The sequence below is a fragment of the Eschscholzia californica genome, unplaced genomic scaffold, assembly GCF_041429995.1.
Source record: "Eschscholzia californica isolate CP2 unplaced genomic scaffold, dmEscCali1.0.p SCAF_1, whole genome shotgun sequence".
NCBI lineage: Eukaryota > Viridiplantae > Streptophyta > Magnoliopsida > Ranunculales > Papaveraceae > Eschscholzia > Eschscholzia californica.
The window spans coordinates 71,970,636-71,988,528 of NW_028238198.1; the positions used below are offsets into that span (position 1 = coordinate 71,970,636).

General features: G+C 35.5%; 2 protein-coding genes across 3 annotated transcripts; both read right to left on the reverse strand.

Annotated features, from left to right (window-relative positions):
* Positions 1 to 533: 533 nt before the first annotated feature.
* Positions 534 to 5,684, reverse strand: LOC147568865 (Basic-leucine zipper (bZIP) transcription factor family protein). The gene is made up of 4 exons (XM_086655281.1): positions 4,623 to 5,684; positions 2,669 to 2,801; positions 2,157 to 2,241; positions 534 to 1,175 (listed from the first exon to the last, which is right to left on the reverse strand). The coding sequence occupies exons 1-4, from the start codon at positions 5,273 to 5,275 to the stop codon at positions 784 to 786; spliced, it is 1,263 nt and encodes a 420-aa protein (XP_086511407.1). The 5' UTR covers positions 5,276 to 5,684; the 3' UTR covers positions 534 to 783.
* Positions 5,685 to 10,811: 5,127 nt separating this feature from the next.
* On the reverse strand, positions 10,812 to 16,738 carry LOC147568866 (hydroxyacylglutathione hydrolase 2, mitochondrial-like). 2 transcript variants are annotated; one of them, XM_086655284.1, is made up of 8 exons: positions 16,552 to 16,738; positions 15,454 to 15,636; positions 15,163 to 15,366; positions 14,192 to 14,315; positions 12,636 to 12,736; positions 12,249 to 12,323; positions 12,036 to 12,134; positions 10,812 to 11,102 (listed from the first exon to the last, which is right to left on the reverse strand). In XM_086655284.1, the coding sequence occupies exons 1-8, from the start codon at positions 16,597 to 16,599 to the stop codon at positions 10,956 to 10,958; spliced, it is 981 nt and encodes a 326-aa protein (XP_086511410.1). In that variant the 5' UTR covers positions 16,600 to 16,738; the 3' UTR covers positions 10,812 to 10,955. The 2 variants fall into 2 exon arrangements, with proteins under 2 accessions (XP_086511410.1, XP_086511408.1); XM_086655282.1 differs by having other exon boundaries at positions 12,636 to 12,739; positions 16,552 to 16,720.
* Positions 16,739 to 17,893: the final 1,155 nt, after the last annotated feature.

The window sequence follows — 17,893 nt, forward strand, 5'->3', positions numbered from 1 at the left end:
TATCAAAAGGGATTATAACATAACATGAACAGATCATTCTCCACCGGGGTTCTTCTTGTGCCACTATTGCAAGAAACAATAAAGGTCCAAATAATTTGCTTCCCAAATATTTTGGGAATTTTACTATGTTATGCGAAGATACTTCAGTTTTTTCACCTCTAATAATTCTTTTAGTTCAATCTAAATTCTTTTAGACCAACCATTCGCTTTATCCTAATTTTTGGAACTTTATTTTTGGAAGATCGTCACCAATCACAAGCCCGCATTGGCTCTTTCCCCCCTAACTAACAGTAGGGCATGCTCTGTATTGTCAGAAAATATGGATGACATAATCCTGCAGTGCCAATGAACCAGTCATCTATACAATCAGGCAGGATTATAGCTATCTTTTGCTTCGGCACAATTGTTTGAACTTATAACACGGAGTAAACAATGACTTGTCCACATTCAGGGTTTGCTGATATGAGCAAATTCTTCGATTAACCTCAAAAGTCCAAACTACTCTATGCTCAAATATCAACTTGGACTGGATCTTTGTAAAAAAAAACTTTAAGTAATCCAACTACCCAGGATGGGTTTCTTCCTTAATTCAATACCTATAACTATTAATAAACATATAAATATGTCTTGTACGATTCAAAACCAACATACTTAGCTAAAAATAATAAACAAAGTTCACTACATTTCTAAGTTCTAACAACAAAAGATGGACCCGTGACACAAGCTAAAGATTCTAGTTGGAAACTTACCTTTCATATATCCTTTCACTTGATTTGCCTCTCCCTAGTCTTTTGACGAAGCATTGTTGTTGTTGTTGATATCGGAGAAGGATGTGCTGCCACCGTCTCTCTGACTAGAAGATACACCACCCCCTCTCATTTTCAGATCTCCCCCACCACCACTTTGTTGTTGTTGGAGTTGTTGAAGTTGGTGTTGCTGCAGTTGAATGGGATGTTGTTGCTGCTGCTGAGAATGAAGTTGGAGCTGTTGGAACTGGTGAGCAGCTAACAGAGTTTGCATGGCGTGATTGTTATTATAAAATTGTTGCTGGTTGTTTCCTCCAAAAGAGGATGATCCCCCAAAGTTCATCATCGGCCCTCCACCATTCGGGGGGATTGCTTGCCCAGTCATTATCTTCAGACGCTGCACTTCCTCTCTCAGTGTATCATTTAATGCTATCAGAGAAAAGAAATAACAGCAATAAAAGGGTTAGTGACGTTAGAAGAGTTCTGCAAGGTCACACTCACAGCTAGGAATTTCTTCCAAGCAGTTGCACTCCTTATATCGGTCACTATGTAAGCCTGTTTTGAAGCTTCAGCCAAAGGATTTTCCATCACCTAGTCACGTCACAATTGAGCTTCTTTTTTATGTTTGGTTCTTTATCCGGATCCAAAGAGGCACTACTCTGAATGTTTTTCAAATTGGATGGAGTATGGGCTCGGAAGCTGATATCTCTATTTCTATGCTGTCTAGATGCAGCTAATTTTGAAAATTTAAGTTAAAGTTTCATCTTTCAGACACTGAAGACACTCTGGTAACACTTAAGTCGGATACTTGTGGTTACTTTGGTGCGTATAAGTAAGACTTGTGAGTAAATCTTGTACATACTTGTACAGAATCCTAAACAGACCACAATATACCAAATTGTAAGTAAAAAAAGTAAGGACTTGATGAATGATGACAAAGAGTATACATATGCGTACCAACTTATACCCATATTAGCCTTTTTTCACTAATATATAGAACATCTCGGTCTGGTGTCAGATACCAAATACCACACCAGTGTCCATGTTACAACGGAAGATCAAAACCAACTAGCACCTATAATTTTTAGCAAAAATATACAACTTAATACATCCTAAAAGAAATGTAAATCACAGTAACAACTTAAAAGTAAAAGGAACCAATGAAATAACCAAAGCTTGTAGCCTTGTACCCATATCCAGATTCTGTTTTACTATCGAAGTTATCAGTAATGGAACCATATTATAATGGGTCTGTTAATTTCCGGTATTTAAACATGACGAATTAGAAACAGGAAAATCAGTCTTGGTTTGAACTGATGTAGGACATGAAGAAGAAATCTAAAAAAAACTATAGTGAGTGCCGCCCCCTAATTTAATTGAACCTTGTAAGGGTAACATGAAGAAGCTTACCATCTTGTAAGTTAACCTGCTGCTCTGTTGTTTGTAAACGCAATTTTAGCTCACTGTTTTCAGCAGTTAGTCCAGTTGTATCTCTCTGTCCATGAGAGGCCATTGAAAAAGCATTCATCATTACAAGAACTAAGTTAAGGCTCCTGCTTAGTATCTTGACAATTTTTGCAAAGATTCACGCCCTATTTATGCTTAGGTGGGTTACATTGAAGTGCCCCCATATGAACAAAATTCTAGTTAGCCTACATTCATATGGCAAAATAAAGTTGAATACTAGCAACAATGTTCAGACCACAAATTTTCACACTATTTTGCCAAATTCATGTGGCTAGCCTACGGGCTACGGCAGAACAACATTAACGCATAAATGGGGGTATCAATTTGCATATCTTCCCTAGATACAAAGAGGAGCCCTGCTATTTAAGAAAGGACTAACTAAAGCATCTTTCAAGTTTCAAGACGGAAACTGTTTTGCAGAGTTCTTGTGCTGCAAAACCAAGGATAAGAGATACCTGCAACATAGTCAACTGAGCAGATAGTGTAGTCGCTTCTGTCTGAAGAGTTTGCACCTTGCGCTCAAGCTCAGCAATGTAACGCATCTTTCTTTCCTTTGATCTAGCAGCTGATTGTCTGTTTGCCCAAATTCTGTTACATGATAATGAACACATAGATGGTTAGGACTAGTAGTTTAAGACATACAACCAAAATTAAGGTATTGTATCCTTATGGTCATGGAAGGTTGGCAGAATTAAAACCAGGAAGGAAAAGAAAACATCCATTTTCTTCCTTGAGAAGGTTAGTAGAGATCAAATTAGAAATATAACGTTTAACGCTTAACACACAGATGTTAAAGTTTAATCTCATGTAGAAGTGAAATAAGTTCGGAAACCGATGCCCACAGACACATACCTAAATAAGAGGTCTACCAGGGGTAATATCTTGCTCAAATCAAACTATGTCATTTCAACCTGACCAACCAATGTTCCAGTCTATGCTCAAAAAGTCGGAAATCGGGACTAGTCGGTCGACCCGGGCCTAGCTACTAGGCGGGATGACAACGGGACCAGTCGGGTTTCATCGGTTAAACTTAAAATATAAATACATATAATATATATATATATATATATGTATGTATATAATTGCATATATTATTATACTACTATAAATTATTACCATTATAAATATGGTTTATACATTAGAAATACAAAATTATAAATAAAATCAACTAATTATGGAAGTTCTAAAATAAATCAACTAATTTTATCCAGTTAGAAGTAAGAACTTACTTAGAGAAAGAAATAAGAACAAGATGTAGAAACAATTAGAGTATAGAGAGAGAAAGAGAGATAATAAACAAGGTCGAACATACTTAGAGAGTTAGAGAGAGAAAGAGAAGAAAACATAATGATAGAGAGGGAAACTTTACTTGCAATGGAGGATTGGAGCTAGTTCTTGTTAAAGGAGTGAAGGGAAAACCCTTGAAACCTAGATCTAGGAAAATCTCGTTTCTAAAAAAAAACCTACCTGACCCATAAACGAGTAACTCGGGGCCTAGCCAAGTCGGCTAGTCGGCTCTAGTCGGCTTCAGGCGCCGCATTACTCGCTTCTCTAAAAGGACTAGAACTTTTGACCCTAGTCGAGCGGCCACATGGGGACTAGCGTGTGATCGGGGCCCAGGCGATGCCTAGGCGGGGACTTTTAAAGCATAGGTTCCAGTTCCACATAATGGATCCTACATTTTTTTTCTCAAAAAATTTCCGCATCTACATAATACTTAGAGTACGTAGCAATGTACTCCCTATCAATCTAGCAGTATCCGACTTATAAATGCTATAACCTGCTACCTAGTAGATTCTCCTCTTCAGTTAATTAAAGTACATAAGACGTCAGAAACTGTCATTATACTGTAAAATGTATTGATAAACCAGGGCTCCACTTGGTATATTGGAAATTCATAAATGCGAAAATTGGCGGTTCACCGGGTGTCCGCATACGAACATTTAATACTCAAAAGATTTCCGCATCTACATAATACTTAAGAGTATGTAGCAATGTACTCCCTATCAATCTAGCAGTATCCGACTTATAAATGCTATAACCTGCTACCTAGTAGATTCTCCTCTTCAGTTAATTAAAGTACATAAGACGTCAGAAACTGTCACTATACTGTAAAATGTATTGATAAACCAGCGCTCCACTTGGTATGTTGAAAATTCATAAATGCGAAAATTGGCGGTTCACCGGGTGTCCGCATGCATACGAACATTTAATACTCTAATAGTAAACCAATGGTGATATTTTAATATGCCAACAAACTAATGTGATGTTTTTTTTCCATAATTCAACAAAACTAATTAGTACATGTGACAATAGTCCATCTTTCTACTCTACCAAGTGGAACCAAGTATACAACAAATTATTATACCTTAAACACAAGATCATAAAAAGAAAATTGACAAAGATTACCTCTTAGCTCGCTTAGGGTCAACTAGAGCAAGATCAGCAAGCTTAGCAGCAGAAATAGCTTTCTTATCTGCTAAAGAAGCACCTTCAGAGCCTGACATTAGCATCTCCGGCTTCATTGAAGTCGACCCATCCATTGAAAGGCTATGCTGATGCCTAATCCTTGGTCTCTCACTAGACCCAACTCCCAAAATTTCATTTGATTGAGTATTTGATGTTTGACCTAATGCACCAGATGGTTCACCTGATGTAGCAGAAGAAGACCCAAATTTATCCATATCAATGTACTTGAAAACAAGATCTTCCTCAGTATCATCTGATAAAGAAGGACCATCACCATCACCAGAACCCACAACACCTAAATCACTATCAAAACTGATATCATCAGGAAGACTAATGATTTCTGAATGAGCTCTTCGATGCCCTAAATTTTTCCTTGGCAAATCTGACATTCCACTAATATCATGACTGAAATGACCTAATTCTCGTGTAGTTGATGGAGATGGAGGTGGTAATGAAGGTGAAGAAGTTTCATTTTTCGTTCCAAAGTTGTTTGAAGATGAAGCAAATGAAGAGTAACGATTTGAAGATGATGATGATGGAGGTGGTAAACCACCTCCATGATGATGTTGATTTGGGGATTTATCTTTCTCCATTAAAAAAGACAACAAATTTCTTGCTATACACCCCTCCAAATCAGAAGTTCAGATACAAAACCCTAGATAATCGAACAGATCAAAACTCATTGGAAATGCACACACCTTGAATAAAACACCAAAGTCGAAAACTTTTGGAGAATCAACGAGGATATGAACTCTTCCCGCGTACAAATCTTTTGAAAGGTAAGCAAGATTGGTTTAGGACGAGTGTCAAACCCTAGAATAATTCCCAAACTCTCTCTCTCTCTCTCTATATATATATATAGAAAAATATTTCAGAGAGAAGATTTGAAGCGAGAGAATGAAGCTTCTCCGAGTTTTCCAAGGAAGAACAAATGTTACTGTGTGTCTCAGGATCATCAACAATCTACTCTAGAGATTAGTTACACAAATCTCGAGATTATTCATTGGTGAAGATCATGCAGAATACATGATACTAGGTGCTGTTTTTTTTTTTTTTAATGTCTGAATCTGAATTAGCTGAACTGAATTTGGCTGAATCTGAATTGGCTTAATTGTTTCACAAGTTAGTATGTTTGTTTTCCCTATCTGAATCATTATGTCTGAATTTATACTTTGACACTAATACCCTTACCTCATATTTTAAACAAACAGAACCTAGACTTAAAACCCTATCTCTCTGTCCGTCTTTCTCACCCCAATTCCTTTCTCTAGAAAACCCTATTTCCTGCCTCCTAAGGAAACCCTAATTCATGCCTCCTCTCTCAACACCACCATCAACTCTACCAACAACTTCATTAACATCTTCTTTTTCCATTAGATAATCAATAGCAGTAATTGAATCACCTAGTTCTTAATCAATTATCTCCATTTCAGTTACAAATGGCTTATTCTCCCATGTCTCTTCTTTCTGGTATAAACAAGTTCCACAAATTAGTACAAGGTTACTATTAAAAATACAATTTTTCAGTGATGGATTTGAAAAACTTCCCTTAAAGGAAGGAATTTGACAAGTATAGATGATATTTGAAGAAGAAACAAAGAACAAACGATTTCGCTCAATATCGATTGCGGAAAGCAAGAGAAGTTCATCTTCTTTGAACTCCGAATCAAGCTCAGACGTGATCTCGGAATAAAGTTTTAAGTTCTTCATCTTGACCAAAATCAAGTGGGAGATTCGTATAAACCCTAAATTGCGTGAGTAAGATCAGTTGAAGAACTACGAGATCGGTTGGTGGTGGTGTCTCTGAGGTGGTTTGGTTGGTGGTGGTGATGTACTGTGGTTTATGGTGGTTTGGTTGGTGGTGGTGGTGATGTACTGTGGTTTGTGGTGGTTTGGTTGGTGGTGGTGGTGATGTATTGTGGTTTGTGGTGGTTTGGTTGGTGGTGATGTACTGTGGTTTGTGGTGGTTCGGTTGGTGGTGGTGGTGGTGGTGGTGATATAATCTGTGGTGGTGGTGGTGGTGGGTTTGCCGGTGGTGCGTGGTGATGTCGTCTGTGGGTGGTGGCTTTGGTGGGTTGAGAAATAAATTCTAAAATGAAAGGGGCAGAAATGTCATTTGACATATTTCAGAAATTATTCCACTTTTTCAGACTTGTTTTGAAGTCTGAAATATTTGGGGGGTTTTTCAGCCAATTCAGACCTTGGTCAAATTCAGCCAAATTTTCAGATTTGCTTAAATTGAAAAACAAAATCTGAAATCTAAATTGAGTCCCAATTCAGATTTCAGATCTGAAAAAATAAAAAAACAAACAGCACCTTAGGTGAATTCTTTTACGCAATTTTGGTAACATTTTGGCTAGCAATATATAGTCGAAAGTTATTAATCCAATTTTGTCAAATACGGAGAAAACAATTTTAAATTATTTAATGGAATTAGTTCTCAAAAACTTTATAGACGTTAAAGTCATCTGATCTCTCCCGTTCTCTTCCAATTCATCTATCTCGTCACCTCACTAACTTCTCCGACGAAGGTCGTCGTAGTCAAATTTTTCGTCGATCTTCCAACATAAATAATACATTTCTTCTTTCTCTCTATTCTTCCTTCTCCTTCCTTCTTCTTCTTCTTCTCCTTCTCCTTCGTCGGCCAAGGTGATGAGGTGGCAAGAGAGATGAAATGGAAGAGATAAGTGATGAAATCGAAGATAGAGATAGAAAGAGATGAGGCAGCCTCAACGTTTTTTAGGATATTTTCATTTTGGCCCCCAAGGTATTTAGGGAAAATATTAAAATTTTCTTGCCTTTAGGTGCCAAATCAAATTGCGGTACACTTGTGGAGGCCATGCAAACGACGAGTTGGTCACAAATTAGGGACAAAATAGAGTTAATCCTTGTTAAATTTAATTACAAGAAAGTCGAGGATAATTATATTTTTTATCTAAAATGAACAAATCCAAGTATCAAAAAAAAGAAAAACATCAAATTTAGAGTTTATTCCTCGAAAAAAAAGTTTTTCTTCTGTTTGTTTGATCAATTAATCCTTATCATTTTTTACATTTGACTTTCATCTATTTTCGTGTTGTATTTATTAGCGAGATCATTTCAAGTTGCGAAATCGAATTATTTTGTAATTTTCAGATTCTTATAATATTTTGTGATTTCCTATAACTTATATCTTTTATTAGTTTTCCCTGGTTGCATTACGTTATTGTAACTAAAGTGTAAAATTTATTTTTGTATATTCTTAGATTTTATTATGATATTTATTTTTATTATATTATATTCTTACATATTATTTTCTTACTATGCGATCAATCAGTTACATTCAACGAAATTATGAAGAAATCAAGTTGAACATCAAATTGTCATATACAGATTCTTTGAACATTAAGAAATATATTGGATGAAATTTAGTCATTAATGGTTGTTGTTTCTTCAAGTAATGAACTGATATTTTGTCAATCTTTATAGTACTATAAAAACACAGGAAAAATCGGTGAGAATAATTTCACCATCAACTTTAAGAAAAAAAAGAATAAGAAGAAGAATCAAAGCAAGTATTGAGTACTCACAAGAAAACTGAGTAGAATTGATTCAATTGAAGTTCAACGGATGAGAAAGTGAAGAGTTAAGCTAAAACCCTGAAATCTTAAAGTGTCATTGAATTGAAATCTGAGTAGATTTGATTCAATTGTAGTCCAATTGATCAACTCCTTTTATTGTCGACTTCAAACACCATCGTCACCATAAATACTTGAGATTTGTGAGGGAAAATTAAAGATGGAAACTTTCTCCAAAATCCTTGCTAAATTAAACCCTTTCTTTCCCTTTCGTCCCAAAAAAAAACAAAGAATCACAGCAAAGAAAGAAATCAATTGGATAGGGAAAAGTTGAAATTGTAAAATGGAATATTTTAATTACCTCGAATCAACTTTACATAGTGAGTTCGACACGTTTTTTATTGCCGATTCACCACCGTTTCAAGACTTCATTAAAAAATGAAAGGGTTTCCAATTATACACCGAGATTTCATAGGGAAAAATCAAGACATCTTTCAAGTAAGGGTTTCAGTGGATTAAGAGGAATCAAGAGTTTTTTTTTTTAAAAAAAAAAGAGGAATTTAGAGAGAAAATTTTGATAAAAAGAACTTCGGGGGAAAAGAAAGGGTTTCCAAATATCACGTTCCTTCAAAGACCTCGAAAGTGAAACTCCATTATTACATTAATAAGTTGAAATTCCAAATTTTGCAACTAAAATAAAATTTATTTTGCCACTTCACACACTAATGAAGGCGAAGCAACAAAAAATATTATTGCAAAAAGAAATCACACCTGTTAATATCAATATAAAAGAAATTAAGAATCATATATTTCATTATTCCTAAAGGTCAAGCTCCGGTAGGGGTAGGAACCGGTCCAGACGGACGGAAAACAAACAATAACTCAACCAGTTCAGACGGAACGGGCACAAGTTCTAAGTGTCCACTCGGACATCCGAAATTCCGAACAAAACGAGTGGACATTTCGGATTTTTCTCTAACAAAGTACCCGTTCGTGACCGTTTTGATAGTCGTGCAACCTGGGTATCGGTCGGTCGGGCACCGTCACTAATGAACAAAGAAAGAAATTTTTATTCGAAATTAAAACTGGTTAGTAGCTAATATAACTCTCTAAACTCCCACTTTACAATCCCAAAAAATAAATGAATACAAAATTAAAAGTTAGTCAATATTTTTTTCGCAAAATAATAATAATAATAATAATAATAAGTTATGTTCCTAAACTTACACGAGATACTTATTTGTTCTCCTATTGCAAAATAACTTTTAATAGCTTTCAAGAATGGAATCTAGCCAAGTTTTATTAAAAACTGACATCATCTCTGTTGCAACAGAAGAACACACATCATCTTCAATAGGACATTTTAATTCCACCACCTCTTCATTTAGTGGTTGTATACAAACTCTACAATATATAGGTTCCCTGTTCGATTTTACGGAAATATGAATTCTAAATTTATTGAAATTAAATATAAATAAAGTAATTGATTTTAGATTATTTAGGATGGCCTTTAAGGGACTTAGATCCCGTGGTTACATTATTTTGTTCAATTCATAAATCATGATATACCTTTGTATTATCTATTTATTACGTATCAATATCTTGTAATGATTGTCCTAATCCTAAAAACATTCTAAATGTAAAGTGTATTTTTTAGTGTATTTATGTACTGGTCAACTAAAAAAAATTCAGAATCGACCTTTCTATAAAATGAAATTTTTTGATAGAGATATCTGTTAGCAAGAAAATTAAGAGAATCTTCTTTGGCATTCAGAAAATGAAATTTTGTTAGCAAGAAAATTAAGAGAATCTTCTTTGGCATTCAGAAAATGAAATTTTTTGTTAGAGATATCTGTTAGCAAGAAAATTAAGAGAATCTTCTTTGGCATTCAGAAAATGAAATTTTTTGTTAGAGATACCTGTTAGCAAGAAAATTAAGAGAATCTTCTTTGGCATTCAGAAAATGAAATTTTTTGTTAGAGATATCTGTTAGAGGCAAAAAAATTAAGAGAATCTCCTTTGGCATTCAGAAAAGAGAATCTTAATTAAACACTAAAAGTTTTAGAATTTTTGTTGAATGCCCAGTCGAAAATGCTCTCACGACGAATCAGTTTGTGAAAATATTTCATACATGTATAAGCACGGAATTCTCTCCAGTGTTCCTTTCTTTCCCATTGTCTCAACCTGACTGGAGTCAAATATCCAGCAACCTCACAGTTAAAATCAGTTAGATCTAATTGAACCTAAAATAACCAAAATCCAACATTTTCTTGAGTAAAATTTACCGAATTGTAAGAGAAAATAAAATAGATTGCTTTAGATCTTACTCAGTGGTCTAGTTAAGGTTGACCGACTCAAAATGAACACATCATTTGTCATAAAAGATCGTCCAAAGTTGCCTATCTACTTCATCAACATAAAGAATAACTGAAGGAACACTGAACTCGACTTAAACCTGCCCAAGTTGCACCTAGTATACTCCACTAGTCAGGAAAAAATGGAGATACAACGGAGAGTTCCAAAAGGTTATGACCGCACGTACGCAAAAAAATAAATATAAACAAGCGAATCATTTTGTTCAAATATTTAAGTTGTTATTGCCATTGGCTTTTATGCCATTGTAACATTACCTTTGTACAGGATGTATCAATGGTGATTTTTTTTGTTACGCAAATAAGCTGAATCCATGAAAGTTAAACACGAAGCTGTTACTAGGTCAAAACTTATCCTTTGCACTGCGGATGATCCCCAATGCTTCGGCATCAGTTGCAGTAGATGGAATTTTTAAAGCCTGTCGGATTTCCATGCTTGTTGTGCGTAGGAATGGATTACATGACCTTTCTATCTTCAGAGTAGTCGGAACCTGAGAAAGCAAACCCGAGAGTCACGTAAAAGTGTAAAACTAATCAAAATGAGAGGTGGTGTTCCAAGTAAACAAACCCAAGATTAATATGTTTAAACCGTAAAAGGGGTGAGTATGCAGAACCCAGTGCAACCCAACCAAAGCAGGTCATCATGCTGATTGACTTTGGTCTCTTTAATATTGACCTGGCATCCTCTAAGGTGACTATTTTGGCTATTTCTTTACACCTATCTCCTATGTAACATGGACACTAGATGGGTATCACTATCTGACAAGTACAAGATGTCAGATACGACAACTGGATGTATCATATATATATATATATATATGATACACACACTATTGCGTTAATTAGTAAGGTTCATCTTTCTATTAATCGACCACCCCTATCACATTATATACAAGATGCATTAACCTAGAGTATATTTTATGGTCCTAAAGTTGCTCTGCTTGGGCAATTTCTTGCTCATTGCTAGTATTCACAGAAGACTGCCATGACTGCAGTAACGGACTAACCCAAAAAAGAATGCGAGACACCCAAGTATCAGAGTTCCGGTATAGCAAAAATTCTAGAAAGAAAAATTCATGTTACATATCTACTATCTTCTATAAATGCTAGACTGTAGGGAAGGAACAAAATTTTGTGGGAAACCATATAACTCATCCAGATGCAGACCGAATATCAAGAAAAGGAAATCAAATGATATGATATCAGTAACTAGTAATCCTGCTGAAGTAGATGCTTTTATATTCTACAAACATAAGTGATAGCTTTAAATATAAAATAGGAAATTCTGAGTCCTGGGCCCTGAGCCAGGGAACATCATTTATTGTATTTGTAACTTATTAAAGAGTTTAATTCTTTTTTTCTGGTTATGTTACTGCCAACCAAAATATGTCAAAATACCAATTGAAGAGGTCCTAGGTTATTACCGTAGGCAAGCCTTTAGTCCGGAGATTAGTCACTTGTTTAGCATACGTTTGAAGTACCATGTTCTTTGGCTCTATGGACAGCGCGAACTTTGAGTTACTCTGTCAAAAGGGATGTCTTTCAGTCAAGCTTCACAATTGTTTGTAGTTAGAGAATTGTGTGACTTAGAATAACTGAGGAGAGAAGAGCTCAATAAAAATTAAAGAAGTACATACCAATGTGTATTCATGGCCACAGTATATATTTGTGTTGTCAGGCAATGATGTGATTTTTTCAAGAGAAGTTAGCATCTACAAAACAAGACCAGATGTTACGATAGAAGTAGGCAACCTGATGATACGCGTGTACGTAGAGATATCTACTTCATATTTTCCATATCAAAAAGAAAATTACTAAGAACATATCCACTCAGATCAGGAACAGTGGACGCTGGGAACGACTGCAAAAAAGTATTTATATCAAGGATTACTTGCAATGGTTGTTTTGGGAGAACAATAGGTTAGACTGTCAGCATCTCACACATTTGGGAAAATTTGTTCAGGCTTCCGGGGACTCGGGACCACAAAATAATATTTTTGCATATTTTTAATAGAAAGTTTAACCTGCTCAGGGGTTCCTTCAAAAAGTTTTCCACATGATAAGCTGAATAAAGTGTCTCCTGTAAATATTGCTCCACTCCCAGGAAAATAGTAGCTAACATGGCCTGCTTTGGAAAATGAAATATTAGAAGACACTATAGCAAGTAAGTGCAATATAATCAGATCTGATGCTTCTTACCACTTATCAATATTACAAGAATTACATATATAACCAAAGCAACAATCAAACACAAGGAGCTTTGGAAGTTTGGAACTTCATTACTCATGCGGTGATGTGAGGTATTTCAAAGGTTAAAATACTACTAATTCTAAAGGGTGATAGGACATAGGGTGAACTTGGACAACATCAAGATGGTGATTCTTTTGGTAATCTTCTTTTGGGCTAAGAGAAAGAATTGGACACTATATATGACACTTAGGCAGTTAGGGACTTCACTCATAATTGGGAGGCCATACTTGCAACTTTGTGATTTCTTAATTTTGAGGTGTGGCCTCTTGGTCTTTTATTCTTCAACTTGTGAATTCCCTCATTTTAAATATAGTTATTCTTTCTCTTGTTATAAGAAAAACCAACAAAGAAGTGCTTTAACAGTGATCATCGGAACAGATAAGTACACCAATCAGTGACACGACATGACAGTTTATCAACATATCAAAATGTTTAATATAAGCCCTTAAATAGCATGGCCATCTTTATATAACATGCTAAATCCGGTTAGAATGTGGTTATTAAGATATTTAATCGTACACAGGGTCATTATTAGCCTCTGAAATCATGAGAACATACAGAGTCTTCTCGTACAAAGTTGTTCTCATGAACCACCTCTTTGTGCAGGCCAAGGGTGTCAAGGCAAGGATCCATTAATTTCGATATCAATGAAGAGAAGACTAAGTGATGTCACTCGTCCAAGGGATATTGCCTCCCCAAACCCAGAGGGGAGCAAGAAAGTACTTGTTTCTGTTTTTATAGCTTCATTCTAGTAATAAAAAACTTTTAAGGGTTCTATTTATTGTTAATTTTTAATTCCTAGTTTCATTACGTCTATTCATTTAATTAAATAGGATTTTCTTTATCTGTTTATGAGCAAAGACATGCTTAGCTCTTAATATCTTGAAATGGTTGTTAGGATTTCTTTTAACGAGGCCGTCACTTTGGGTTCATTTTATATCCAAAAAGAACTATAACAATATTAGGCATCTTAGTAGCAGGTTGTGCTAGTTTAGTGAGTGAATTTGTAATTATTTGATCAGATCAAATTTCTTTTCTTTTATTGGAAAGATTATGAGTTTTGATCCTTCTCCTAGATTATTCTAGTTGAGTATTTTACTGATTAAATTGAGTTTTAGCTTGTTTAGGAAACTATCCACTAAATTCAAGTTGAACTAGAAGATATTCATAAGTATAAACAACTATAGCTCCACGCTTGTTTCATCCTACAAGGTTACACCACCTAAGCGAATGGCTGCTGTACAATGCTAAGAAGAAAATTGGAATAACGTGCTTCTGAATCCTGATAGGTAACAACTAACAAGCATATTGTATACAAGTTGATTATAACCTCGTGTATGACCAGGGGTTTCCATTACAAGCACCTCATGACCTGCAAACATCCATTTCTCCCCATCCTTCAGAGCTATATCAATTCCAGGAATTCTATCACTGTCTATACTTGCTCCAATTATCTACATATAAAATATGGAAGTGAAACTTTCTGTGGTATCTGAACTTCAAAGAAGAGCTAACAACATAACATCTGTTTAAAAATTGTAAAGTAAAATCCATTTTTGGGGAGGTTCGTAATATTTTTATTTGGAAGAACATGAACGAAGGAAAATGATCTATAGGTCTTGCATAGCTCTGAACAAAACCGAGCTTTGTCTGTAGATATCTTGTATACTATGGGAATTAAGTTTTTCATATTTTTGGTCCACGACTCCATGTGAAACATATCCAGGATATTTCTTTAGTCTCACTGGTTTCTATATTCCAATGGGATAAAAAAAACTCGTGTAAGTCGCTGTTTTACCAACGTAAAGTAATACTAAAATACAAATGTTTAATAGTAACTTCTATGTCTATCTAGTTTTTACCTCTGCTCTCTTTGTTGCATAAGTCTACATTTACAAATTACAAAATTAGTGTGTACCCATAGGCTTTTTTCCATAACTGCACTGGAAGTTATTACTTTATGTAGCTATTATTTTGGACGATACTAAATTAAGTGTGTTTTTATGCTTGCCTTGCCAATACTTGAATGTCAGTCCATGATTCCGCACTAAATTAGCAGAAATTCAGTAGTAATAGACTTTTAACCAAGTGAATCAGGTCTTACTGAATTTACTGAACACTTTTGTCACTTATGTCACGCCTACCTTTTACAATGCGAATGATATGCATCAAATATAAAAAGTTTTTCCTACATTGATTGATATTAGGTAACACTTAAAAAAACTTGAGTTGAGCACGATTAAAGCAGCAAGAAAGATGCGACAGCTGATTAGCAACTGAAAACAAACATTATTATCATACCTTTGCACCATACCTTTCTTTTAACTCCATGTTGCCACCAGTGTGATCATGATGGTGATGTGTGTTGAGAATGTATGTTAAATTTTGGTTTTTTCTATTCAATGCATCTATTATAGGTAAAGCTTCCGACGGATCAACAACTCCAACAGTCCCTGTATCCACATCACGTAAAAGATATGCATAGTTGTCCTTGAGACATGGTACCTGATAGCGGGTAGAAGTTATGTCAGACATATACTACAGAAAGCGTAAAAATGACTTGAGAGAGACAGAGAGAATGAGTTCGCTCACTAGCTCAATTTGCAAGGTGGAGGTTGTATTGGAAATGCTACACAAGTATTGGCCTACTCCACGTGAACGGCTAACTGCTTTTAGGGTTTTGAATGGCCTCGACAACAAGGTTCCGAGCCAATACAAAAGACGATTCCTAAAGCAATTCTGCCTCATTCTTGGCCATGCACAAAATTCTCTCACCTGCAAATCTAGTAACATATATAAAATGAACATGAACACCCCAAAATAGTTCTCAGGTCAATGTCCTCACTCCTCACCCAACAACTTCTATAATACAAGGAAACTATAGACACAGAATTCAAGTGGCTAAATGCAGAAAGAACACTCAAGGCACACTGTTCCTATATCGTCCGAACCACAAGGCGAGAGGCAAATGGAAAATACAAGTCAAGTAGTTCCCGTATCACGGATATTGTAATAAAGATAACAAAATGCATATTAGATTAATAGGCATGTCGAATGCATTAGAAAATTTCAAATAGCAAAAAAGAAATCAAAATATAAACCCGTTTTCGATAAGTTAACCTCTTGTGAGAATCAAATGTTCAAAATCTTAAATCTCAACCATACACTTAAAAGAACCATCATCCTATAACTCCATGATTTTCTCATTGATTACAAGACAATCAGAATTGACAGAACTGAAATAATTAGAAAGGTAATTGAGTTAATCTTTCTCAATCACTAATATTTAAACAAACCCAGTCAATCACTTTGACTTCATATTCCCTTTCTTCTATTTTAAAGTCCAATTGGCATTCCTATCTACTTGTTTCTAGTACTATAAGTGGAAAATTGGCCTAAGATATGAATGTCAATTTCTCATGCATATAGAGCAGCAAACCTACAAGATTTCTCTCTTAGTATGAACTAAATTGAACTCTTCTTTGGGTAATCAGAGACAAAAAGTATTCAATTACTTCAATAATATCCTAATTAATCTTTCACAAAACAATAATTTCTAACATTATATGAGTATTGATAGACTGATTATAGAATCAACAATTTCATGAACAAAGTTAAGAAAATGAAATCAAGAGAATCTAAAGAGAAAATCTGTTTAAATTAGGGTGAAAAGGAAGAAGGAACACAAACCCTAACGCACTGAAGCGATGCCACTGCCGAAGATGCCTTCGAGAACATCGTCTTCGCGGAAGAGAGAGAGAGAGAAAGAGAAAGAGGTAATCTAGAGAGAGAGGAAGAGGGGTTGGAAAGTTTGAGTGATCCCACGAAAAGCTTAAGGAAGCCAACTGTACCGAAAAATGTGGGCTTTTGGAAAATTTCTGGTGGGACGTCCAGACTCAAAAGTCTACAAATTGTAGTAGGTTGGCCACGTGTTACAACGTTGAATTGTTACATTTTTTGGAACAATGTGATTATATTCCTTTTTTAACTTTATAATTTAACAATTTTTATTTCATATTTCCAAAAGGAAAAAAAAATATTATAAGTCTAATCTTGACAAAAACTTTTAAGGGTTATTTTTTAAATAGGCCACAATTTTATGACCAGCTTCCTGCCTAGCTCCCAACTTTATCGAAAATGCTCAGATGACTCCATTTTTCAGCTATGTTGTTTGAGGCGAGAAGCGATGCGAGGCGATGGGGTTGTCGCCTCGCCTTGGCGAGCGCCTCTGTTCTACATGCCAGCAACTCGAGAGAGGGTGAAGAATGTAACAGAGTGAAGAAGAAGAAGAAGAAGTCGAAATGATAAACCCTAAGAGGAATTTATGTATTTTTACTTATTTATCCCTAAAAAACTTCTCGTCTTCCCTTTTAAAAGGGCACCTACCTATTAAATAGTTAATTTAAAACTTGGTCAAGGGTCGGCCCACATCTCTTTTACAACTGTTGCACCTTTCTCTCTCTCTAAAAACGAAAATAAGCCCACAAAACCCTAAATCTTCATCTTCTTCGATAGTTCTTCTCCTCTCTATCACCATCGCCTCATGGATTTCCAGGCGAGACGAGCTCTTTTTCAACCTTGCGCCTTGCTCGCAAAGGCGTCGCCTCTGCGCGCCTTTGACAACATAGTTTTTCAGTTACCGTTATATGTCCGTTAACTAGTCATCACATCTCTTTCCTTCATCTCATCACCTCTCTCTGCCAACTCATCCTCTCGCCACCTCATTGTCTTCACCGCCGAAGGTCACCGGACGACCAATTTTCCGGTACCTTCAAACATTAAAAAAAATATCTCTTTTCTCTCTCCTATTTCTCTCCCTTCCTCTCCTTTTCCTCTCTCTTCTCACACTCTTTCTCTATACTGCTCGGCGAAGGGAGGAGCCCTTCGCCGGCAGTCGGTTAGAGAAATGGATCATTGAATCGCAAAAAGATATCCAACATTTTTTCTAATATAAGAATGGTAAGAAAGATATTTTAAAATTCGAAACCCTAATTTTGCTTGTTCTTCTAAAGAGATACAAATTGCACCTTTT